The 27612-nt window shown below is 33.1% G+C and overlaps 1 protein-coding gene across 2 annotated transcripts; it reads left to right on the forward strand.

Annotated features, from left to right (window-relative positions):
• Positions 1 to 209: 209 nt before the first annotated feature.
• LOC126831642 (integrin beta-1) lies at positions 210 to 25832 on the forward strand. Of its 2 annotated transcripts, none has more exons than XM_050562246.1 (22): positions 210 to 287; positions 4385 to 4485; positions 5116 to 5229; positions 5717 to 5798; positions 6051 to 6182; positions 6657 to 6753; positions 7174 to 7273; positions 7603 to 7689; positions 8240 to 8323; positions 10894 to 10968; positions 11433 to 11618; positions 12224 to 12300; positions 12748 to 12799; positions 13693 to 13848; positions 14413 to 14555; positions 16361 to 16518; positions 17133 to 17242; positions 17617 to 17709; positions 18127 to 18253; positions 18935 to 19048; positions 19488 to 19654; positions 21617 to 25832. In XM_050562246.1, exons 1-22 carry the CDS (start codon positions 224 to 226, stop codon positions 21680 to 21682), a joined length of 2385 nt encoding a protein of 794 aa, XP_050418203.1. In that variant the 5' UTR covers positions 210 to 223; the 3' UTR covers positions 21683 to 25832. The 2 variants fall into 2 exon arrangements, with proteins under 2 accessions (XP_050418203.1, XP_050418204.1); XM_050562247.1 differs by lacking the exon at positions 8240 to 8323 and adding an exon at positions 9060 to 9143.
• The last annotated feature ends 1780 nt before the right edge of the window (positions 25833 to 27612 follow it).

Raw genomic sequence — 27612 nt, forward strand, 5'->3', positions numbered from 1 at the left:
TTCTGATTGAACAGAAAAATCATTTGTTTATGACTATAACATGAGTTTAAACTGCAATGACATCAAGTAAAAACCTGATTTTTTAACAAAACAATTGGACATCAGACTCAGAGATCTTAACAATCTGTTTAATAATGGGTAGTGTGACAAATTTTGTATAATTTATGATTATTGATATAATTGTTTTTTGTATACTTCAGGTATTTATGTGGAGTGTGTAGAAATGAATATCAAGTGGTGTATAAGTATACTAGCTATTTTACTAGTCACATCTGTAACAGCTCAAAGTAAGACATCTTTATATCCCATATATTATATGATTTGTTCAAATATTTATGTCAGTAGAGTCTCTATTGAAATTCTCAGGTTTTGGAATGTTGTTACATATTAAACAATTATCTTATATGATACTGGGCCGAGTAACCATAAAACTTTCTCTGACAGATCTAAAAGGAAATTACTTGTCTCAAATTCCCTCTATTGTGGGAAGATGTATTGTAATCTATTGTGTTCCTATGTTCAGCTAAATGCCGTGAATAAGCACTAATTTGAACAAGTACTCGATGATTTGTCAGTATATAATGAAGCCAATTTTTATTACCAAGTTGCGCAATAGAAACAAAAAAAGCAAAAAAAAAAACTGGGTGTAGTATTGTCATGATATATACATGTATAAGGCTTGTTTTAATAATTTTCTTGTGGTAATGATAGGAATTTGGGTAAATCTTTCTACGTCTTAGAATGTTTTTTGTCCTCAATTGAGGGCCTTAATGTTGTCTAGTCTTCTTTTATAACCTACATTGAGATGTGGTCATACATGTACATGTATATTGTACTTTGTAGTCACCTCCCTCAGTTGGTCTGCCGTCCACAATTGCTTGTGAATGTTCTAAAGTCTAAAGTTATCATCCGTTTGACTTGAAATTTATAAGACAAAGAATTTAATGAATTTTCAACAATTTCCGGTAATTATTGTTGGAGTAATGGTCCATGATCAATTTATAATTTATACACAGTGTTCATGTTCATGAGACTAAGAAGTTTTGATTTTCAACGATTGCTGATATGTTTTGTAAGCTTATATAATAAAGGTTAGCACTAGCAGCAGGAAGAACTTGAAGCCCATCAAATTTTAATTATTTCTGATAATTACTTCATGGATTCTTACTCTTGTCCAAGCGCTGAAATAAGCGGCCGGACAAGGACAATGTCCGGGCGAATTGACCCCTTTTGACAGGCCAAATGGCCTTTCGTCCGGACATAATTGTCCGACCGAGTTTTGGTAAAACATTAAGCCAAAAATATTAATTTCAATTCGCAAATTCGTGTCGATCGCTAATTATTATTAGACTCGAAAATCCAGGCCCAAAAATATCAACGACCCTAGTCATAGTGAAAATGTTACTATTAATATCTCGGCTTCGTGCAGATTATAATCAATAATTTTTAGAATCGGCTCTTTTACGCTGGTTATATCAACGACCCGAGTCATAGTAAAATTATTATTATTTATACATGTATCTCTCTCAGCCGCGTGAAGATAAAATAATGAATAATATTGAGAATCGACTCTTTTAAAAAGGGGTTATTCGGTTGAAAAGTGGATCAAAAATGACTTGGCAAAATCCAATGCTGACGTGTGGTTAACATACGAAGAAGACGATGGTATTGTGACTGCACTAAAATGTGAACTCTGTATAAAGTTTTATAATAATATCAAATATATGAGAGAATTTTCCAATGCATGGATTAATGTGACTTCAAATCTGAGATTGTCTAATCCACTGGACCATTCTGACACTATGTGCCATAAACGAGCCTACGAACTATATTCTGCTGAAATGAAGGCTTCTGGAATTAGTTTGGTAGGGAGTGAAGCTGGTGTTCAGGATTCTTCTCAACAAACAATAACACAAAGCCTTTCACAATATTCTGCTACTCAAGAGGCCCAAATTAAGAAGAAGATGGAAGTGTCATATTTTGTTGCAAAGAATGAACTGCCATATACGCTGTATGAAAAAATAATAAACTTGGAGAAGCATCATAATGTTGATATTGGGGATACTTATATAAACAGTAACCAGTGTGGCATTTTTATCGACTACCATGGAGAATACTTGGCTGATAAATTAAAGAAAGATTTGTGTTCAGCAAAATTTTATAGTGTCCTAACTGATGGGTCAACGGATAACTCAACAATAGAAAAAGAGGTCATCTATGTTTTATATTTCGATCCCATCTCAAACCCTGACAGAGTTGATGTGAAGTTGACTTTTCTTTACTTGAAGGATATTCCAAAAGCAGATGCTATTGGTGTAAAGTCAGCTATAGAAAAAAGTTTTGAATCTATTGGAATCTTACCCAAAGAATTGTACAGCAAACTTGTTGGTTTCGGGTCGGATGGGGCTACAGTCAACAGAGGGGACAAGAATGGTGTGAAAGGCCTATTACAGAAAGAAGCTCCATGGTTGGTCTTTAATTGGTGCATAGCTCACCGACTAGAGCTTGCCCTCAAAGATTCTCTTGGCCCACACTTTAACAAACTGGACAATTTGCTAACTAAACTTTTTGCCATTTATCAAAGGTCCCCCAAGAAACTGGCTGAACTGAAATCACTATTTGACATCATGAAGGATTCTTTTGATTATGACAGTAAATCTATTCGTCCAAAACGTTCATCAGGAACACGCTGGGTTTCTTTTAAACTTGCTGCCCTCAAGTTAGTGCTAGATAAGTTTGCTGTATATATACAGCATCTAGAACATTTGATAAGTGACAATTCCTGTTCAGACAGAGATAAATTAAAAGGATATCTGAAAATATGGAAAAACTGTGATATCCTGTTACAGATGCCTCTATTTATTGACATACTTACCCCTGCTTCACATTTGTCTAAATGTTTTCAAGCTGAAAGTGTTGACCCTGTAAGCTTTTCTATCTGCCTTAAACGAGCTAAAGATAAATTGAAGAATTTAGCAGATTGTGAATTTGAAAATCTGCCTGCAGTTAAAAAATTCTTTTCTGCTCTGATATTTACTGGAGAGGATGAAAATGGTTCAGTAGACTATAATGGTGTTCAGTTTTCAAGAGCAGATTATGGCAAATGTTTAAGTGATATAAAGATAAACAAAAATAAAATAATTGAAAATCTCCTCAGTGCTATAAATAAAAGATTTGAACAGGATGGCAATTTAGATGAAGTGATAATGACTAAGGCAACAAAAATCTTAAATAATTCTGCATGGGAGGTTGAATTGGATATCTCTTCTGACAATATTAGTTTTGCTGATGATGATTTACAATTTATCTACAAACATTTTGAAAAAATATTGAACCTTTCTTGCTCATTTTCTGAAATATTAGATGAATGGCATGATATGATTGAGTATTCAGTTAGGTTTCTTCATCCTGCTATAAATGATTACAATAAGACTTGGAAATATCTCTTTCAATCTGTTCATTCTCAATCAAAATGGAAGAATATTTTAACAATTATTGAACTGTTATATACATTTCCCATTTCATTTCAAATGCTAAACTTGAAAGGTTGTTCTCACTGCTAAAAAGAACAAAAACTGATACCAGATGCTCTTTAGGGGAACATCGTCTTACAAACAATCTCAGGATACTTGCTGAAGGACCATCTCCCTGTGATCTTGATGTAAATCCAGTCTTTGACTTGTGGAGAAAGGCCAAAATAAGGAGACCAAATCAAAACAAACGTAGAGTTTATTCAAAAAGACAATCCAACAAAATGAGAAAAACTAATTTAGATATTGTGACTATTGTTTCTAACACATCGGATTCAGATTCTGAACCATTTACTACAACTCAAGAACAAGATGTCTATTCTTTATTTAACTCTGAATCTGAATCAGAGTTTTTAGGATTTAGTCCCCAGCCCCACCAAAGAGATTAATGACATTATTATACGAACTATAAAGTTGTATTGCATATATACATATAAAAACTTAAAACTCCAGGTTGTGAGTCACCAATTTATTTTATCAATAAATGTATATATACCATAACAAAGATTAAACATAGTAAATTTCAATATTTTTTTGGTATACTATACTTTATTAAGTATTTGTCAGGCTGAAAATCTGAAATGTCCGGCCGAATATCAGTTCAGCCTGACATGATGTCAGGCTGAACCTTAGCAGTTATTTCAAGGCTTGCTCTTGTCAAGTCTTGTTTAGTTTTTAATGCCTTGTGAATGCTCCTATTATACATACCTTCAAAATAATAAATACAACAACCATTGTGGACTTCTCAGACGACTTAGCTGCTGTGGGCATATGTTGCATTGCCTGGCAACCTATCTTTATTATTGAATATGATGCAAGACATGTATAATGATATTAATATTAATATGTTGTAGGTAATCGCCGTGGAAACAATCCATGTTTATCAGAAAAATCACAGAGATCATGTGGAGCGTGTATTGCTACAGCTTCTGAATGTGCTTGGTGTAAATCAGAGGTATGCTATTTATCTACCATGATAGATTAAATGAAATTAAATAGTGGTCAAAAGGACATGGCAATAATGTGTTTAATTATCAGGATAGGGTGAAGAAAACCTGAAATCCCATGCATTTTGGCATTTAGATTTCAAAGAAGCCTTGTTCTTTTTGATTGATCACACTCTACGCTGCTGGTCCACATCATTATTCTTGTATCTAGTTGCTCTGAAATTAATTCCCATGGTCCAAGAAAAATATTAATGTTCAATTCAGCAAGACTTTTCAACTGTGTTCTACATAGAGTCAGCCCATAGGACAAAAGCAGACTGTGTAAGCTTGACATGCCCATTATCAATTCAAAGCGCTCGTCCTTCTGGCTGATTGAAAATAAAACTGTACATGTGCAATAATTTTGACAGTTTAGGCATAACTTTTGACTTTCATGAACTGTGTGCTGATCAGACACCATGGCTTTTCTGGCCTAAGACCTTCTAACACTGACAGTAATGGTGCGTACTTGTACCTGTATATTTACATACTGTGTTACCATTTAAACTGGTTCCATTCCATTCACTGTTTTATAATCATCCGCCAATTTTCATGAGTCAGAATTGAATATTTAATATTTTGAATATATTCTTTTTCAGAGTTTTTTCAAAGAACATCGTTTACGATGTGATAAATATGAAAATTTAGCCAAACTTGGCGTCTGTCAAACAGAAGATATTGTTTATCCAGATGATAAATTAATTCTTACAAAGGTAGGTACATAATTCTAAAATATGTTGATATGCACTCACATCTTTGTGGTAAATGTTGATGCAGTACGATCAATAAGGATGTTTTGGATTTGATCCTTTGTCTGCAGTCATCCAATGATAAGCATCGGTTCCCAACCTTTATCTCTGTCGCCATGGGACATTTTACAAATCTCTAATCACCCTCACATCTGCATCTACTTTGTTCAATCATATTAGAGACATTAGGTCCTAGGTCACATGCCACCACTTTTCACATAAATCATTAATAAACCCTAACATGGCCCATCTTAATAGCCATTCTATTCAAAAATATGGTACACCAAACCATAGCAATATGATACTGTTCATTTGACTTCGGGGACACCCAAAATATTTTCATGGACCCCCTCTTCAGATTCCAAAATGCTGATGTAGAATGTAGCATTTAAACCGTACCGGTACTAGTAGAATCAAATATAAATCAATTGTGTTGACTTATTTTTGATAGAATGTAAATGTTCAAGATGGAGACCGTCCCGAAGAAGCTGTACAAATTGCACCACAGGAAGTTCAACTTAAAATCCGTCCAAGTAAGTTTACTCATGCCTAAGAATATTACTTAATAAGTAGTCTAGATGGGCATTGTTGCCTCCATTAACTCTGTCAGCTATCTTTTTCTCCAGGTTTTTGCACTCTCTCAGTACTGCTTAAAAAAGACCTTCAACATGCAATAAAAAAAACATTGGTCTCCAAAATGTGTCAAGACTCCATTTCTCAGACCCTGTTCTCTCAGACATTGAAATAGGAATTGTAATATTGCAATATTTTATCTATATTTTCAGATAAACCAATAAAATTTAAGATGCAGTTCCGTCAAGCTGAGAACTATCCTGTAGATTTATACTATCTCATGGATCTGTCTAATTCTATGGAGGATGATAAAGCTAAATTGGCCGAGCTGGGAAATTTAATTGGTGAGTATGTGCTTGATTCATTAATGTAAATTGATTTTGTATGTGTTTTGACGAAACTTGACATATAAGTTTATATATCCCAAAGATCTTGTTTCCTTTCAATATTGGCAAGTATCGGACCGTAACTTCATGGATTATAACCCCTGATTGTACGAAAAATTGCGTTTTTTGCTTGTGAACCCTCTAGAGGTCACAATTTTTTACCAGATTAAAAAAAAACGTTCAAATACATCACTGTTACACCGTAATGATGGTTGTGGACAATTTTTATCCAATTTTGATGAAACTTGAGATATATGTTTATATCCCAAAGATCTTGGTTCCTTTTGGATTGTACCATTGCAGTACATTAAAGATCCCCTGACAGTTGTATGCCCATCATTATTTATTTATGAACTAAGGGCAGTTATAAAATAATTGACTTTTGAGAAATTAAATTTACTTTCATTTGCAAATTGAACTTTTGTGTTTCAGCTGAGAGTATGTCTCAAATTACAAAGAATTTCCGTCTTGGTTTTGGATCTTTCGTTGATAAAGTTGTGATGCCTTATGTTAGTACCGTCCCTAGAAAGTAAGTTCTCTTCTAAAGTTGATCACATCATGAATCACTGAGACAGGAACACTCAAAACTTCATTTTTCTCTCCGGCCTAACCTCATGGAATTTTTCTGTTCCCTTGGTTTCTTCCCACTGTGAAAGGCTCAAAGGCACAGGCAAATTATTGAAGTAAAATAGACTCTGTTTCTGTCTGTCCAATGTTGAGGTTTTCTAACATTTGTTGGGGTTTTTGTTCTCGGCTAGTATTTACTAAATAAAACTAAAAATTTGAACCAATATATTTAATTCTATATAACATTTCTAAGAATATCATGGATAGTTGTTCTTGCGGCAAGTGAGAGCAACAAGGTTGAGCTATGACTAAATGACTGATTGATTTAACTCTCTAGACACTGTACTGTTTCTGAACCTATATTCTATTGTTTTTATTTTAGATTAAGAATTCCATGTTACACAAGAGCAGGAACACCTTGTGAAGCTCCTTATGGTTTTAAAAATCAACTTAGTTTAGATCTTGATACATCGAAATTTGCTGTAAGTATAAACACATACATTTATTTCCTCGATATTGTCCAGCAATTTTTGAACTAGTGGCTGATCTTTTAAATTTTTGAACTAGTTGGCCATGTATTAACAATTGATGCATAATTGTCCAATGAACTAGCATGTCAAGTTTCATGTTGATTGTACTTCAAATGGCCCCAAGAAAAAGAAGAACAAGAAGATTAATAGCTCTCGGGGCCCAGTCCAAAAATATCAGTAAAAACACTGACAAAATAAAAATGTGTGATTCCAGGCTTGGTCATTTATCTTCTAACTTTGTGTTGAAATTATTCTTATTTCATCTTCTAACAATGTCTTAGGTTCAAGTGATGGCAGCTAATGTGTCTGGTAATTTAGATGCCCCTGAAGGAGGTTTTGATGCCATCATGCAAGCTGTTGTCTGTGAGGTCAGTATATATTTAAAATAATAATACTTTTTAACTGTTGGGAATCAATTAATATATTATTGAAGATGTGCATACAGTAGAATATTCCAGATGGTGGCTTTAAAATACTCCCTTAAGGGAAACAAGTCTGAACATTCACAAATATCAAGGGGCCATCATGGAGTTTGAATCCTGGCTCTTGTCAAGGGTGGCATCTGAGCTGAAAAGGAAAATGTGCATTGTCATTCAATGGGGAAAAAATTACGAGGCCAATCCCTCTACAGATTGTAGTGTATACAAAAGAACCATTGATAGATAGAAATTGTAGATAGCAGAATTATTATCACTTTATTGGCCTCAGATACTTAAACCATGAAGTCATGGCTAAATTCACATTCAAATTGATTGATTTGAATTATTTTAGACCAATATGCTTTTGGTTCAAGTATTTAGAGTGTATATGGTCCACATTTTACTTTCATTCCTGGCATGTTGTCTCTTTAAAATACAAAATAGTTCATATTTATTTCCATACCGATGATTAATATTGTTAGATGACTTGATATTTTAGAATGATATAGGTTGGCGTTCTATTTCACGAAGGATGCTCGTGTTTTCAACGGATGCAGGTTTTCATTACGCTGGAGATGGAAAGGTTTGTTGCTATGACGATGACTTGCATCCTGGATGATTAGTAGCCGAACTGCCTTAACATATCTGTCAGAATTAATAACGGAATGCCTCCTTCCTATCCTGTTTATATATTTTGTATTGATTATCTTGCATTGTTTATAGCAACGTGACAAACATTTAAAATGTACCCTGAAAAATTGTTGGATAGTTATACAATCTTATGATTATGATTTTGTGTTATGATGTCTAAAAAGTAAGTCTAAAATATACATTGACTATAATGGTGCAAAAATATTAAAAGTAAATAATCTATCTGAGTAATTGGTAAGTGGATCAGTCCAAGCCATCCGTATTTGTCCAGAGTGTAATAAATGAATAAAATCCTGTATATTCAATGCAAGATAATTAATGATATTAATACGAATGTTTGTGTGGTGAAATATTTCTCCTGTATAATTCTTGACATACCAAAACTGATTCAATAACTCATCATATTCTTCTAAATATGGAAAATCCATGTCAGCGAATTCATCTCATTTTTACACTAAAGTATATTGAAGTCAAGAAATGACTAATCAAAGAAATAAATTGATATAGCCAAATCTAAATATTTTTTAGGAATTTGGTTTTCCATTAGATTATTGTTGGATCAAATTTGGTATTTTTAAGGGTTCTTTATTATTCTTACCTCCTCTGCCTGTTACTGGATAATCTGTCCATAAATCTAATCAATTGGTTATTTGTCCCTTATGTTCCAGTCACAAATTGGATGGAGACCTCAGTCTCGACGAATGTTGGTCTTTTCAACAGATGCTGGCTTTCATTATGCAGGCGATGGAAAGGTGTTATACTGTTTTCATTTTTCACGATTCAAAATATATAAATATTATTTGATTTTATATCTCCCTTATTTTACGTTGTCCCTTCCCATAAGCAAAACACCACTCATACTCCATTTCTTTTCTAAAATAAGCTGTGTCAAGCTATATTAGAGCACTATAATTCAGTTGATCTAAATGTGTAAATAGTCACTCTATTTTCTTGCGTAGCACAATGTAGATATAGCACATTGCATGATATAGATATTGTACTTAGCCAAAACCAATTCTTAGAGAATTGAAGAATATATAAAACTATGTTTATAAAACTAATACCAGTATTCCAAATAAAACACATCTTTACATAAGGGTCGCCTAACAGTTACAAAAGCATTAACTTTTTTGGTTTAACAAATTTTCTTGCATGATGATAATAAATAGATTTGATGTCAATTATTATTATCTCTGCCAAATGTAAATGCTAAAACAATATTTTTGTTAACTTGTTCTGTTAGTGTGCACCCTTATTCTCAATATGGAAAGTGTGTTATTGAAAACCAAAACTAACATTAAATTAGCATGAACATATTCTATATACAGTAGTATTAGTTATATAAAGTAGATTAATAGAAAAAAATCTACATATAAATGAAAATTATTAATTATGTTTTAACTTACACTAAAAGGTAGCTTTGCTGTAAAATTGTTGTTAGAGTCCACTTGACAGCACACCAAGGGCTTCAATATAGCTCAGTTGTGATTGTATTGACATCCAACATATGCTTAAACTGTTGTTATGGCAAAGAAGGAAGGGAATTCGAAGTTATTAGTGTATATAATCCATTTCTGATATAATCAAATTGATGACTCCCCCACCCCCTCCCCCTCCCCTATTTATTTTTTCTCCCCTTTATACTGACCTGCACAGTAACAATCACCAAATTACAATCTACCCATTTGGTTTTTATTTGATTTTTATAACCTATCAATTTTGTATTTGAAGGAGATGATGTCACCTTAGAATTCCTGATAACTGGGTACCTAAGATGGTGGGAAAGAAATATTAATCAAAATGGATTATGTATTTTATACACAAACATGTTAATGTGGTCATATATTGCCTTTGATCTTTTAGTCCATCTGTCGTCCGCAGTGTCTTGTGATGACCATGCTTATTTCATTTGCCATCCGATCTTTATAAAATCCAAATTAAATTTGTTATTTACATTAATTGAATTTCCAAACTTATTGCTCTTGTCATAAATCTTTGTAATTGTGCTCAGGTAAAAAGTTCATAAGATTTCTATTTGTATAGTTTGACTATTTCAGACTTGTCGTAACTCTTCATTTACATTCAAAATTCAAATTGTTAAAATCTTTATAAAAGTCTGAGCGACTAGAGCATGCGGTGGGCATATGTTTTGTTGACTGGCTACCTATTTTTTAAAAACTGTAAAGCATTGCATATACATCATGTTCTGCGCTTGATTGATTGATCCTTTAACGAACTTTTTCTTATCAGTGGATCACTGGTTCATCCATCAATGATTGTAATTTTAAGCAAACCAGACCTAATTTTACAAGAAAAACTGCCCAAAAGATGGTTTGTTTTATTGCCACAGATGAACGAAGGATCATTTCTTTGGCTTTGGTTGTGCCTATGGTTCGTAGAGAATCGAGCAGTCATGAGCAGATCATCATGTAGAATGCAGTCAATGATTTTGAATAATAATATTTATTATGACTGTAAGATCTGTTTATATTGTGTAAATAGCTTGGTGGTATTGTAACACCTAATGATGGTATCTGTCATATGAATAATAACATCTATACAGAGAGTTCTAATCTGGTAAGTTCTCCCAAATTCATTGTCTTGCGCTAATATTTGTTGGTTTTGTTATATTGCTTTATTTATCACAGTGAAAATTTAAAACAATACTGAATAATACAATCAACGACTAAAGGGATAAAACATATAACAAATAATAGGAAATATGAAAATATAATTGTTATTCTACTACTTAAGTTTCGCAAGGATTTTATTATCAACATTTTCTATATATTTGGTTTCTTGAGCAGAATCTCAAAATCCATTTGCAACTACTTTAAGTTTTCAAAAGAAAACCCCTAGAATCCTTACTTGGACCAAAAAGAACCCTTAGGATTTTAAAATATGTGTATCAAACATTTTATCATAATTTACTAATACTATTTTAGTCTCGCAATGACCGTAGTTGAATGTCGATAAGACTATAAACTCCACTTTGCTCGAAGAGTTATTTGATGTATTCTCATTTCCACGTTTGTTTTCAGGATTATCCATCTGTTAGTCAAATTGCATCTAAGATTACTGAGAAGAATGTCAATGTTATATTCGCTGTAACTAAAGATCAGAAACCAGTGTATGACAAACTGTCGGACATGATTGAAGGTTCTATAGCTGGAGAATTAGAGAATGATTCCTCTAATATTGTAGCTTTGATCAGAAGTAACTATGAGGTGAGTTACCATTGATTAATGGTACAACATGGCAAATATGGATTAAAATTTCAATCTTTATATTTATAGTCAAAATGAAGGCTAAACAATTATTTAAATTGTTGTTAAAACGAAAGTAGAACCAAAAATTTAAGCTAGCTAATTTCTTGCAATCATGAGATCCAATTTCAAAATATTTCAAATCCAGGATCCACAAATGACAAAATATTGAGTTTAATTCTCTGTATCCTGTGTCAAACACAGTTATTTTTAGAATGTCTTTGACATAGATATAATTTCAAAGATACTCCTTTCATGTTATTTGACTTGTTAATATTCATTCTAGACTCCAGGCCAGAATGTCCAAGGATCGAATCAAATTCAGTCCCCACTTGTCAGGGCTAAAGCCAGCGGTGCTGACAAGTAAAGTATTGCCTAGTCTTTTGGATGGGACCAAAACCTGAGGTCCACCTAATATGTACACACTGGAGTTCACATAAAAGAACCTTACATTGCACATAACGATTAAAAAGCAGATCTGGTAATTTATCCAATATTGGATATTACTTTAAATTAAACATACTTCATTAAAGTTTATATTTGTATTGTCTGTTCTTGTATTTCAGAAAATTACATCTAAATTAATGATGAATACTGAAAATGCTGAAAATATTACTGTTAAATTCTTTTCTCGTTGTTTGGGGTAAGTGATCATTTAACCTGTGCCAATATATTTTTTTATGATGAAAACTTGCTTAGCTCCATTTAATTCTTTAGGCTGAAATCTTGTGTCTGATATAGATGGTTTGGTGGCTGAGTGGTGTAACGTGAGCTCTTTAGATCACATGGTATGCCGTCAATGCAAGTGTAGCTCGCAGCTTCAATCCTTCACTAGGGATAGAGAGAAGTGTCATCTACCTAACCATGTCAGTTTTTTCTGGGGGTTTTCCACTGCTAAAAACCTATTGAAATAGAAATGTACTTCAAAAAGACCTAGTTTACATTTAGTGTGTGTTAAATTTATTTTTACTTTAAATCTTAAATAGCAATAAATTAACCGAAACTTTTGATACATTTTTATACACCTATATTTGGGTGTGGCCGTTTTATGATTATTCTTTTTATTTTTGGTTTGATTTCTTCTTTGTAGAACTGATATGCTGGAAACTAATGCTTGTGAAGGATTAGGTATTGGTCAAAATGTAAGTTTGATATCATAGATTTATACTTAAAGTAGCTAAGTCTCTAACTCAATATCATCCAAAATCTTCAACATTGAAAACACGATTTATTTGTCAAATTAAATCAACATTCATGTTGTGATCTTACCGGGAAAAGATGGGCTTTTGATATCCAATATTTAAGACAAAATAAACATTTTACCATTGGTACACGAATCGTGTACCATAATGCGCTTCAGCCCCAGTTGTATCAAGAGACTCGAGGGACGAGGCTAGACACATTGCACCAAATCAAACGGCGTATGTAGACTGGAATAACCAGACGCTAGAAATTTGCACTCGCTTGAGACTGCTGGCTTATTTCGTCGAACATAACTGATTTTGAAATTGGAGTAAAAACGGAAACCATTGAATGTAAATCAGTTTATATACATTCATATTACAGTATTATATGCGTTGCAACCCACTTTTTTCAATTTCTAGGTCCCAAATGTTAGCGATTTAGCTCCTTTAACACATGATCAGTTAGCAATGTTCAATGTAGTCTTAATCACTCCAGTCTAAATGATCTCTGTCGTGCCTACAATAAATATTGTTCTGGATAAAATAGTTCCTGTTGTGCATAAAATGTTAAAAGTCTTAAATAGTTTTTCATAAATCTTACGATATGTCCATCCATGATAACAAAACACATGTCTATATCAGATAAACAATTTGTACTAGAAGGACGAATGACCAATGTCCCGTGTACACATTGGCGTGCACATAAAAGATTGCATGACATTTGGAATTCACTTCCCTCCTAAACACAGTAGGCATATATCCATCTTCATGAAACTGGTAGGTGCAGAAAGTAGGATGTTAAAACCCATTTCATTCATTCATTATATTATACTATTCTATTCTTTCTATAGGTAACTTTTGATGTAGAAGTGACAGTATCAGAATGCCCAGCAGATCGAAGCCAATGGAGACGTGCATTTGATATTTATCCTGTTGGTCTAGCGGAAAAGTTAAGAATCAGCCTGGATATGATCTGTGAATGTGAATGTGAAACAGCTGGAAAAGAAGTAAGTGGCATGTCAAATATTTTATTCCCCCACCATTTTGTGTTGTCCATTCATTTCTATATATTTCACAAATAAAGTGAAATTTTGGGAAGGCAGAATCTAGATCTTTTGCATTCTTATTACTCAAAATAACTCAGAATGGTATTTGTAAATGTAGGGACAAATCAGACATGGTAGAACGGAATTTTCTCAATCCTGTTAAGGTAAACATAGAAATAATTGGACAGAGTATATAAAATCTGGATAAGGTATATATCCACCGTATTTGAAACGTGATCATTGTGTCTGATTTTGTTACTTTTTAATCTTACCTAAACTAGTAGTTCTGTCAAGTCTGAATGTTCCAGTTCCATAAGTGTTGATATTTGTACATTTGTTCTCTCAAGTGTAGTCTCTTTATGTTTCTTTAGGATGCAATGTTTCTCAGGTTCTGAAATTTTGAATGACCGTCGACAATGGATTTTTTCTTCTCAGAACCATCAGATTTGTTGCAGGCAATGTTTTTAAACTTAGGCTCTTAACTGGCAGGAGTATATTTTTAATTTGATTATATTTATCCATCAGGAACGTAACAGTCCTAAATGTTTTGGTGGTAATGGTACATATGAATGTGGTGTATGTACATGTAATCCTGGTAGATATGGTAAAGAATGTGAATGTGATGCTAGTAAAGTCTCAGATGAAGAATCCGATAAAAAATGTATCAAGTAAGTATATAGTGTGATTCACACATCTGTCTGAACACCTGATACCACTTACCATTTGGGGGGTTCACATTGTTTTATATTTGCAGCTTGAAATTTGACCCCCCACCCAAAACGAAGAACATTTAGTATAAAGACCATGCTATTTGTAGTTTTAAAGTCGTTTATCAAATTTAGCTAATGGTGGTGTAACTTGAAATAGGCGGGGAAAACAATTACTCTTTCATTCTCAAAATAAAGCTTCACAATAAAGACAAATTGTTCTTCATATCTTAGGTGGCTTGATGACCTAAGGCCGTGTTGAATTGATTCCTTGTTTCTCCTCGCCCGCGCGCTTAGGTCGAGGACCCCGAAAATCGTGCGCTTACGTTTTTAACACAAAAAAAAATATTCAAAAAATTACGTTAATAACATCTAAATAAAATTCTACCAAACATCAGAAGTCAATTCTCGTTGTTTATTCCTAATTTATTGATGTTCAAGGAAATAATAGTGGCCCCGTTCGCTCGTTACGAACTAAATAAGTAAGTGCAGGGGGCCGCACTACACGCAAAACAAAAATCTACAAGATAAACCTGCGGACAAGACAGAAAATAGGCATTGCACCGAATAAACAAATATCAAATCAAGTGAATGGATCCGGTTGATAATACACATGTAGGGGCCCGCATGCTATGGAATAAGTTACACTGTATATGATTGGATGAATTCCGCAAAATGGCGCGTGTAGCAGTCATTTCGGCTAATGAGAAAGCATATTATAAACTGTAAGACAATCGCTAATATTCAACCGCGAACCTGAATAATCAATTTTTTCATTGGCTAAAATTATTACTCATGTCATTATTATTCAAGTATTACCCAATCATATCTTGTGTAATAAATAACGCACGCCTTACAAAATGGTGAGCAATGCCGGGACATAGGTAAATTCGCGTACCGGTCGGCCTAATTTATTGATGTTCAAGGAAATAATAGTGGCCCCGTTCGCTCGTTTCTGGAGTTTAACAAACGAACGAACAAACGGGACCACTATTATTTCCTTGAACATCAATAAATAAATTAGGTCGACCGGTACGGGAATTTACTTATCTCGACTCGACTTTGGTGGTTATTCCCAGCACTTTCACGTTCGATGATATTATCGAAACCATCTAGAACTCAACAAGCGAATCAAATTATAACTGGAATGTTTCCATTGTATTTTAACACAAGAATACGGAAAATTTATATCAAAATATGGTTATTTCATTTTTTTAAAAGTTAAACAAAGAAGCCACTTGTTACCAAATTTTAGTTTTTTATTAAATTTATTTAATTAAATATTATCTGTGTTTTTATTCTAACCAATAATATAACTAGATTATTTATAATATTATTAAAAATGGTACACAACCCTCAGACTATATAGGTATTATGCCAGACCACTTTGTGTTTTGAAACCCACTTTGTGTTGTGTTTACCGCACTACCGCACATAATTGCCAGAGTGGTGGCAGGAGAAACAAAGAATCAATTCAACACGGCCTAATGGTCTAAGACATGTGCCTTAGATCATAAAGTTTATCATTAAGTGAAGTGATGTGGTTTTGATCCCATACTTTTACGTAAGAAAAAGTATCCAACCTCATGTATTTTCTCTGTCATTCACTTTCCTCTAACTGCTTAAGACCCCTATGCATCAGCGAATTATTGAAATAAAATTGTACCATATGTTAGTCCAGAAATGACCTGGTTTCTGTCAGTTGGATGTTAAACCCCATTTCTCCCGTCTTCCCATTAAACTCATGTCATTTAATTTATTTACAGACCTAATTCCACTATGCCATGTTCTGGTCGAGGGGAATGTGTGTGTGGTGTTTGTGATTGTTATCCTAGAACAGCTAATTCAGCACAAAAATTTAGTGGTACATATTGTGAATGTGATGACTATTCCTGTGATTATTTTGATGGGTTAATTTGTGGCGGTAAGTCTCATTCATCTAACAGTTAAAATTTTTATATGAGTATGAAAAGTATCTTTCACAACTCATCAATTTAAAATAACAACTCTTCCTACACCTGATTTACATTCCTCAAATTTCTGTTATATGTCCACATTGAAATGTGGTTGTATATTGTTGTTATTCCTGTCTGTTGGTCCCTCCATTGTCCACAATTGCTTGTGGATGTTCTATGGGCTAAAGTTATCATCCAATTGACTTTAATTTATACACAGTGTTCAGGAGACAAAGAAACCAATTTTCAATACTTACTGTCTGAGTTATTGCCCATATATATTAAATGTTAGCACTAGGAAGAATTTTAATTAGTTTTGATAATTACTTCATTGGTTGTTACTAGTGATCAGTTTTTAGTGTCTTGTAAGTGCTTCTATTACATACAAATAAATAAATAAATGACATCCTTTTTGAAATGCTCAGACAACTTTGTTGCTGTGGGCATATGTTTCATAGCCTGGCAACCTATCTTTAGATCTTTATGTCAGACTGCTCAGGTTAATGGCAGTAATATTCAAAAATTTTAGTTATAGTAGAATATTAAGTAAGACAAAAACAAATATTTTTTTTCTTTACAACAGGACCAGAACGTGGAACATGTGATTGTGGTAATTGTGTTTGTCAACCTAGTTTCGATGGACCAGCCTGTGAATGTGATAATAGAAATGTATCATGTTTAGCTTCTGATGGTGTAAGTTTAAATGTCCACATTTCTATTCTCTGGGGTGGCATTAGATTAGCAGTGGGAGGGGATAGCCGTCGAAGGCATGAAGAGGCACATATTTTGCTCTTGCTTAGTATATCGGTTAAAAAATGATTATCCACTCCCTCTTTTTTATTTCAAATTTAAATATCTGCTAAAAAATACGAAATGTTATACTTATGCTTAACATTTATTCGGTACAATTATTAATTATATTTCATTTTATTACTTTTTTTTCTTCCTTAATTCTCCTATTTAACAAATTTTATTAAATTTAGTAATTATGAGTGGTTAAGTATTTATGTTTAAAAGAAGTTTTTCAAATATTAAAAGCTTTATATAATGATATTTATATATTACAGACCTTATGTAATGGACATGGTGAATGTGTTTGTGGTTCTTGTCAGTGTGATAAACAATCACAGTATCGTGGTAAAACTTGTGAAGAGTGTCCTGTAAGTAAATACATTCTATTCATTATTATTATTTTACATTTTTAAGAAATGTTATGATAAATAACCTAACCACCAGCCCTTTCGCTGAAACTAACCACAATCTAATAAAATCCCATTCTAAAGCAATTTGTTAAACAGTCTACTGACCTTACATATTAATACTTTGTTCTATTTTGAATTATTGTAAAGATGTTATATTTTGCATAAATTATGCTGTTGGTTGACAGAAAGCCTGTATGATAATGAAATTGTTTTTTTTTCACTGGCTTGAAATGGTTATGTAATCGACTAATGCAAGCTTCAAGTCAGTCATTATGGAAAATTCCACCAAAGATCTGATTTCTGTTTCTTCAGTTCAGTCTTTGGAGATTTGGAGGTCAACTAGAAATCTATATTTTTTAATAATTTATTTTGTAGACATGTACAAGACGATGTAATGAAAATAAAGAATGTGTACAGTGTGTAGCTTTTCAATCTGGTCCTAAAACAGAACAAGAATGTAAACGAGATTGTAGAAATATTAAAGTTCAAGCTGAAGTCAGCAGTAAGTTAAATATTTTACAGTTGCTAATTTATCCAAATATGACAAAGAAAATACCAATCCTGTAAGGTAAAACAGTGATCTAACACACTTGCTGTAGATCAAAATGCCTGTTATCTATGTGAGTCATGCCATCAATCCTACCCAACCTTGGGTGTTTTCTCAGGGTAGTCTATTTTTTTTAGTCCAAAATGGATCTAGTTAGTTTTGCATGTACTTTAAACCCCCATACTTTCTATCTCATTGAAAAGTAATTTTAAGGACTGTAGAAGATCATGCCTTAGCAAACATTTATCTGTGTAACCAAGTATAGGTTTAAGTGGATACTAACAATGTCTAAAATCTTTAGCTTGAGTGACCTGATAAACATGACTATTCAATACTGCTTGTAAATTTTGCCAAGCGAAATTAATATGTAGTAATAACCTGCAAATTCTGTTTTGGTACTTGTTGGAAATGAAAGACTTACGTATAATTGAAAGTTTTCCCTGTGCATGAGTTATAGACATTTTTATCCAGGAACAGGGTGATAGCTAGTCAAGAAGGTTGTCTGCAACTGGATGTTTGCATTTCTTCGAAAACATATCACAAGGATTCAGATAGTTTTTTGGGACTTAGAATAGGGGTAGTAAAGAGGCTTCTACATATTTTTTTTTACTGTAATCAGTGTTTTAATGTTTTTAGAATCAGATGGTGTACAGATATGTCAGTTTAAAGATGATGATGATTGTTTATTTACCTTTACCTATGGCTTTGATCAAAATGATGAACTTCAAATTAAAGCTCAAAGAACAAAGCGTAAGTAATTTATTTATCTACAATATTCAGTGAAGTAAGAAATATTAGGTTTTCTTCAATCTCTCATCCATATTCAGAAATAGTTGAATCAAAAATATTTACAATGTCATCTTATAATTTAAAGATACATTATGTAATATTTAGATAAAGAGCTGGCAGTTCTTGCTATAACAGTTCAAAAATAGATAATGAAAAATGAATATATTAAAAATTACAGTCAAATTTCTTTATTCCGAGCAAAGTTATGAATGTTTGAAGTTTAAAGGTTTGACAAGTAATAACCTGTATTGTGTTCGCCAATTGCCGATCTACAGTTCATATTCCCAATTGTCAAATACCATTCCCCCGATAATAATTTTAAGATTTATCTATTGCATGATGCCTCTTTAATAGATGTGTTCCTGTTTATATTAACCATGTGAATGATTTCCAATTACAGTGTGTCCTGAATCTGTGAATGTACTCGCTATAGTAGGAGGTGTAGTTGGTGGTATTGTAGCAGTCGGTCTAGCTCTTCTCCTTATATGGAAATTATTGACTATCATCCATGACAGACGTGAATTTGCCAAATTTGAAAATGAAAGACAAAATGCTAAATGGGATACGGTAAGTCTTAATTTTAGTTGACCTATCTAAATATACTATTCAAAAAAAGTAGGGGATATTTGATTTTGGGGGCATAATACTAAAATATGCAAATGACTACGAAAAAAGTCACTATAGAACCTAACAGAAGAAACATTTCCAGTTACATGTGACGCCCAAACGCACCAATAGCTACCGCATGGAATGCAGGTGATGCTTGGGATCATCATGGGGGTCCAACCCAAGATTTGCACGACTCTGACTTTGAATGTTACAGTCATTGTGGCATTGAATTCCAGGGTGGAAACATCAGTTTAATTGTTTTAGTGACCAGAAAACAAATTTTGATATGCGTCGGCTTACCCAAAATGAAAGGTTACGTGCCCTTGGCATGCTACAGATCGGCACAACACAGGCGGTTGTGGCGCGGACGATGAATGTTTCTCAGTCTGTCATAAGCAGGCTATGGTCCAGATACCGTGATACACAATCTGTACAGGACAGACCACGCTCAGGTCGACCAAGGGCGACAACTCAAGCCCAGGATCGATTTATCCGTACCTTGACCTTGAGAAATCGTGTCATCACAGCAGATCAGATCAGCGCTCGTCTTTAAACAGACACTGGTGTGAGAGTGAGTGGCCAGACGATTCGGAATCGACTGCATAGGGGTCACCTTTGCGCCCGACGTCCTCGCGTGATCCCTTGTTTAAGAGATCATCACATTCAGGCAAGACGTCGTTGGTGTAGGGATCGTCAACACTGGGATAATCGACGCTGGAGCAATGTGATGTTTTCAGATGAGTCAAGGTTCACTGTTGATTTTTTGGACAGACGTAGGAGGGTGTGGCGTCGTCGAAACGAGCGCTTCCAAGACGTTAACGTCATCAGACATGATCGATTTGGGGGTGGTTCTGTTATGGTGTGGGGAGGCATCACTGTTGCTGGAAGAACGGCTTTACATGTTGTTGCAGGGCGTGTTACATGCCAGTACTACCGGGACAACATCTTGGCAGTCCATGTTGTGCCGTTCGCACGACGTCATGGCCGCCGTTTCATCTTCCAGGATGACAACGCAAGATGTCACAGGGCCAGGGTCGTTACAGGTTACCTCCAACAACAGAACATCACCACATTACCTTGGCCAGCACTGAGTCCCGACCTCTCCCCCATCGAGCATGTATGGGACATGCTTGGACAGAGGTTACGTCAACGTCAACAACGTCCTGCCAATGTCCAAGAACTTGCTGCTGCGTTGCAACAGGAATGGGACAATCTGGACCAAAATGACCTTAGACGTCTCATTAGGAGTATGCCACGTCGGATCAATGCTTGTTTGGCAAACAGAGGAGGATTTACCCGTTACTGACTTGGTTGTGATGCTGTGGTAACTTTGCTGTTTGACCCCGGGTATCATTTTACCCTTATAATGGTCAGTCTGTGCCTTACTTAGTCTAACGATCATTTGGAATAAATTGATGAATGTGAACTTCATTTCATTTTGTCATTTGTTTCTTCGTCAGTTTCATTAGGTGACTTTAATAACACTTAAAAATCAAATATCCCCTACTTTTTTTGAATAGTATATTATTTTATTTTTCTGCGAAGTTGGTATCTCTCTACATTATTAAAATTTTACATCTACAGATATATGTTTGACACTTTAAGGCATAAATGAAACTTTGTGTATTGTTCCATTAAATCAGTACCTTGACAAAGTTAAATACTGAGCACGATAATGTTAGTATACCTATGTAGTCTTGACTTCTGCTGACTGTTGACTTAGTGTGATTTGCAAGACAGGACTATTACATCCAAAATGTTTTCATTGACCAAGGCCTTCCTACTTTAAATATATCAGTAAACCATTTTGATAGGTTTATTATTATTATTATTGTTCGATTTATATAGCGCTTCATTACACGTGAAGTGTTTCTAAGCGCATCATGAACTTGAACCATTATTTTTTTTTTTGCTTTTCAGGGTGAAAATCCAATTTATAAACAAGCCACGTCCACATTTAAAAACCCAACATACGGCGGAAACTGAGTCACATTTTAAAACTTTTAGGTTTAATTTTATTTATAAAATCATCTTCACCATCACTAGATTAATACTCTGACAATACCATCATTTATAGTGGCACTGGGTTAGTGAAGATGATTGTTGGAATTTTATAACTTTTTCTTTTAAAATCGTGTTGGTGCGAAATTATAAGGGATCTTCCAAATAATATGCCAAAGTTTATTGTGGATATGCTGAAAGAGATGTTATACACTCCACAGTATATATAGGAGATTTTTTTTTTTAAATGATATCTATGTTCTTCTGGGGGGAATTTGAAAAACAAAACTGAATAAATTTTGTGTACTGGTATTATTAACTCTTAGCTGCCAAATGAATATTTCAACACGATGGATTTTAAAAAAGATGGTTATATGGATAAAGGAGGACAGAAGGAAGTAATGCAAGTCATATACGTACAATAGCTACGAGCTAAAAAACAAAAAGACTTTAAAAGCAATCTTCAATACCTATCACGTGCCTTAAGTGTTTATTTTATCATTGATATGGTCACAATTGTTTATTGAAATTCTCAAGATTTTAACATTTATGCCGTTTTCATGTTTTACTATATAAATAGTTTTGTCAATGATGTAAAGTTTGTTAGTATAGAACTAGAATAGCAGTATCATCGCAATGATTGAGTCTTTAGTTTAGAATTAAAGATATTAATATTTTAGTTTGCTTCAAGGTTTTATATACCGTACAATACAGGTATGTTTTTAGACATAGTTTTTTTTATGTATATAGTTAGCATTCCATTCTTTTATAAAATGATATAATCAAAATAACAGATATTAGTCTACACTAAACGAATATTGAATTCAGATTTATTTCATTTATAAAATAGCATCGAAAATGTGGTGTCAAACAGTTTCAGTTTGTTGTTACAAATACAAATCACAACTGCATCGTATTTTTTTGTAGTTACTAAATTCGGAAATCACTCTAAATAAACTGTTATAAAAGTTAAAAGTGAAAGCAGAGTAGAAAAATGAGTATAAAAAAGTTAATATATAACGTTCATTAAAATAAATTCCAATATGTGCCATATGAAAAGATTGTTCTATAATTCAGATTAATTACTTAAATGACAAATTTTGAAATTACAAAATGCAGTAGAAGATGCTTATTATTTTCCCTGAGGGAAAAGTACAACTAATAATTATTTTTAAAGGGTATATATTTGTGAAATGTTATTATCAATAATATGTTCTTCAAATACTCAAACTAAACTAAAGACTTTTTAGGTATTGATATTGTTTTAATACATTTTAGTTAGAACCTTGCATTTATTTTGAGATTAGAAATTAAATCTAATTTGAGGATGTGAATATAGTCATTGGGATGGATGAATTAACAATATACAAGAGCTCTGTGAAAAACAATGTTCTTATGTTATATTTGAAAATCAGTTGAATTAATATTATTAAATATTTCCTATTATAGTTATAGACATAAAAGTTTTAATTGACATATAACAAATACCAAAATATCAGTTTTTATAATTTGATTTCAAATATTTGTATGTGTACTATTCATAGTATTTAATTACTAGAATTTGTAGTTCAAATATTACTAGCATTTAAATTCAGATTCTCAATCCTATATTTAGTAGTTCAGTTGTAACTAGACAGATGAGCAATAAGCTATCTTAGCATTTAGTTATTATATTTAGTATCGAGTGCCTGCTTGAATTTATTTTCAAAACTTTATTTAACTATTCCTGCCACTACTGTTAATATTGATACTCAAGAGTTAGTTTGAAATATTTATAGTTGTTGAGATGTTGTGGTGCTATGGGAGAACTTAAAGAGCATTGCAAGAGCAATTCCTTCTTTTTCAAGTAGATCATGTTCTATGGAATAGAATCAAAATTGATGGAGAGGCTCAGATCTCCAGTTTGAGGAATCTGGAGCTTGGTTGTTACCGGTACTGAATTAGTTCTCTCAAAGATGAATAAGCAACATTTATGGAAGAGAAGGATAATATTAGGGTGTATTTGATTCAGGACAACGCTAGTGACTCAGATCATCATTTTGAGTAATCTTGGTCTGGGTTTTAGATCTGTTAAGAAAGCTTTTCAAGAAGAAGAAATATTTTTTGAAAAAGATTGTAACTCTTGCATTGCGCTATTTCCCCATTAAATCAAATCATACATTGTCATTTAAAAGATAACAATACCAAAAAGGTAATCTTTATATATAAGTGGTTTTATTTTCATGAAATTAGACAAAATAAAGTGATTGTGATTTAATATCAGCTGACTGTCTGGTGTCAGATATGTTAAAACTTATCAACAAACATGATATATTTGTCATGGTTGATCGTTTTGATTGACATTGTGACATAATGAGAGGCTAATCTGACAATTTTTGACATCCATACCTCATGAGGAAAATAAAATCAACAAATTATAAAGATTACCTTTGATCTTGTATATATAACCATTTCATATTTTAATAAGTAAACTTTTTCTTATTGTTTGTTTTTCAATTAGATATTTCTTATCAATTAATTTCGAGATGATTATTTAGTTAATTATTTATTAATTTGAGCCAAATCTTATAATTCTAGTCTATAATTTATCCAGAAATAAGTTTTTCCTTTTTTAATTAGAGTAAAATTATTTTATTTATTGGTAAAAAGTCTCAATGTTTTTACATATATTTAGTTTATCATAAACAAGGGGTAATATTAGTCATTTTAGTCTTATACATGAGTATAATACATATATTCTTTTATTATTTACGAGTTTGAAGTTTTCAGCAAAAAAAACCATGTAAATGAACTGCATATCTTTGCGCAAGTTTGTGCTAAAAATGAGTGCTTAAAGGATAATTTGTTATTAAGTTATTCAAGATTGTTGATGAAAATGGTTGTGCTAAAGAAAAAATTACTTGAATTATTTCATTTTTCTTCATTTAGTTTGTGTCAATTTTTCTAGTAACAGTAAAGCCTCAAAGGACCAATTATTAACATAATAAGAATATTCAAGAACCGAAATGAAAAATCTGTAAATTTGCTCTTTTTTAATGGCTGACTGCTGATTATATTTGATCAATGTAAATGTAGAAATTATATTTTGTTCTATCATCTTTTCTTTTTTCCTTTATTTTTTTTTGTTGTCTCTTGAATAGAGTTTTATTTTAGTTTTTCAACTGATTTGTGTATGTGTAATAATTTACTAGGTTTTTTATATATTGTGTACATATATCTTTTTGTATTATAATCTTAACGATGATGAGAATAATAATAATAATGTTTATCGTATGCATGTAAATGTACTTTATATATAAGACAATAATCAAGTCCATCTCTATCAAGTTAACTGAGGTTTTTTTTTTAGACTTTTATGTTGCCAATAATGGTATGTCCACTAATACCTTAATATTATGTATTTTGAATGTGCTGCACAATCTTAGTTTAGAAATTTGTCAGATTTACTGAAGAAAAAAATTCTTGTGTTCACTGTACGTTCAGAATACTCTTGAAAATTCTTTCAATCTTTCACAAACAAAATGTTGAATCTTTCAAAAAAGCACAGTGTGAACTATAATGCATGTATGCTGATATTGCCTGTATATTAATAAAAAAAAATGTTTTTAATTATTATAATAGGTTTTATATATTAATTGGCACTTAAAGTTTTTACATTTGTTAAATCTATGTAGTCTTCCATTCAACAATGAGTTTGTTGCTAATGCTTAATATGAATTAATGCTATCAAGACCTACCATGAGAGCATAACTATAAATTGAATGAAATTTCCTGATTATTTGAATAAAAATGACGTTTAACTTTAAAATTTGACTTAATTTATTACTTTGTTAAATTATTTTAAGGAATTCCTTTCTAACTTAAACAACACATAGTCACTGACTCAATTCATGGGTTTTCTCTATTGATATTTTATATATCATGATTATAAGGTGTTTAGGTACAGTCATATTTTATTATTGGTGTTAACTGCTTTATTGTGGACTAATGACATTTATATTATTATAGTCCCAGTATTCTAACTAGTCTTTTTAACCTTTTTTTATTCAACAATAGTTGTTTTTTAAATATCAAGTATCTAGCTTTTTTCTTCTCGTATAAATCAGTGAATTATTTAATAAAGTCTTTTTATATAGATGAGGTATTTCCTTTTTTTAAGCCTGCTGTTATGTTATTAGTTATTGATGAGGTAATTTGGGGAAAGAGGTACAAAATGGACTCCTCAGATCAAATGGACCCCTCAACCCCATACTTTCCTGTGATAAGGTAGTTGGAAAATAAAGCCTTAGTAGTCGATAACATAACGTCCTGGCAAACTAGGTAAATAGTCCGGCAACCAAACCCCATTTTAAGCCTTGACATGGAAATATACTCAGCCAAATTAAAAACTTGACACTGATGAATTTCAACAAATTTTTTTTTCTGGGAAGTCAAATAAATTTTAAAGTGTTTCTAACGATAATAAGTAGTAAGAAGTCTTTAATTTCATAAAATTGTAAAGTCATGTGGATCACGTGACTTTTGAGCATATAAAGATGAAAAACCTGAAAAACACGTGCAAACACAAACTCGTGAGGTCAATCGATGCAAGTTTGCTTAAACTGAACACGCACACGTAACTTGAACTGGAAAAACAAATTAAAATTGTTATTTTCATCTTTGTTAGAAAATGCCGCGCCTTTCAAATGTAGAACGTCTACGTGCTATAGGTAGGCTCTATGCTGGTCAGTCTGTGGTCACTGTTGCAAGAGCTTTTAATTGTTCACGCCAGACAATAATTATTATCTTAGAATGAGAGCGCCACGTGTGACGTCACTCCATGAAGATCAAGCAATACGATTACGTCATCTTAGAAACAGATTTGTCACTGCAACCTCCACATGTAGAGAGATGTTTGGTGGAAGGGTAACTGCACAAACTGTTCGAAATCGCTTGCAGGCTGCTGGTCTTCGAGCTCGGAGGCCCTATAATGGACCAATATTGACACCTCTTCATCGCCGTAACCACACCTCCATGGCCGTAACCGACTTGTGTGGGCCACAAGACACATAAGATTTACTCAAAGACAGTGGAATTCGGTTGTCTTTAGTGACGAATCTCGATTCACTTTGAGATTTGCCGAGTGTAGCGGAGACGAAGTGAACGTCAGCAAGTGAATCCACCACTGACGTTGCAGGACCTTCAACATGCTCTTGCTGAGCAGTGGCGACGTGTTCCTCGGGTAGTGTTTACTAATGTTCTGGGATCCATGAGAAGACGTTGTGTGGCAGTACGAGACGCTAGAAGAGGCCACAACCGTTACTAAACACTTTATTCCGATTGTTCTCCAAGTCTGTGAATTTCATTTTGGGGGGTACTGTGACATCACGAATGTTATCAATGTCAAGGACTTTCGGCGAGACGTATTCTTGCTTTCTGTTGATGTCAAGGTCGTCTGTGCACAACATAACACTAAAATAGTTGCCGTAAACCAAATATTAAAAATCTAGTCCCAAAAATCCCGAGTGTCAAGTTTTTAATTTGGCTAAGTATATAATCCACCTAATGTTTTGTTATGGATTATATATCTTCAATACAAGTAGATTCAGAATCTAGATTATGCCACCACAGCACCATTGGGGCAATATAAATATTCAAGATGGTCGCAATTCAGCATTTTCTAGTTATTTAGTGGAGTAAAATTTGTGACAAATCTCTCGGACTTTGGTTTGAAGGTAGTTTCTAGTCTGGTAGGAGATACACCAACCTGGGGGAAAAAATCTGAAACTATTTTTGCTTTTTTTTTGTAAGGAGGTATGTACAAAGTACCACAAGAAAAAAATCCACTGCAATCTACCTTGGGCAATTTAGACGATTTAGTTTCAGTATCCGACCTCAAAATGAATGATTGACTTTAAATTTAAGGTCATGAAATG

The sequence above is a fragment of the Patella vulgata genome, chromosome 9, assembly GCF_932274485.2.
Source record: "Patella vulgata chromosome 9, xgPatVulg1.2, whole genome shotgun sequence".
NCBI classification, from domain to species: Eukaryota; Metazoa; Mollusca; class Gastropoda; family Patellidae; genus Patella; species Patella vulgata.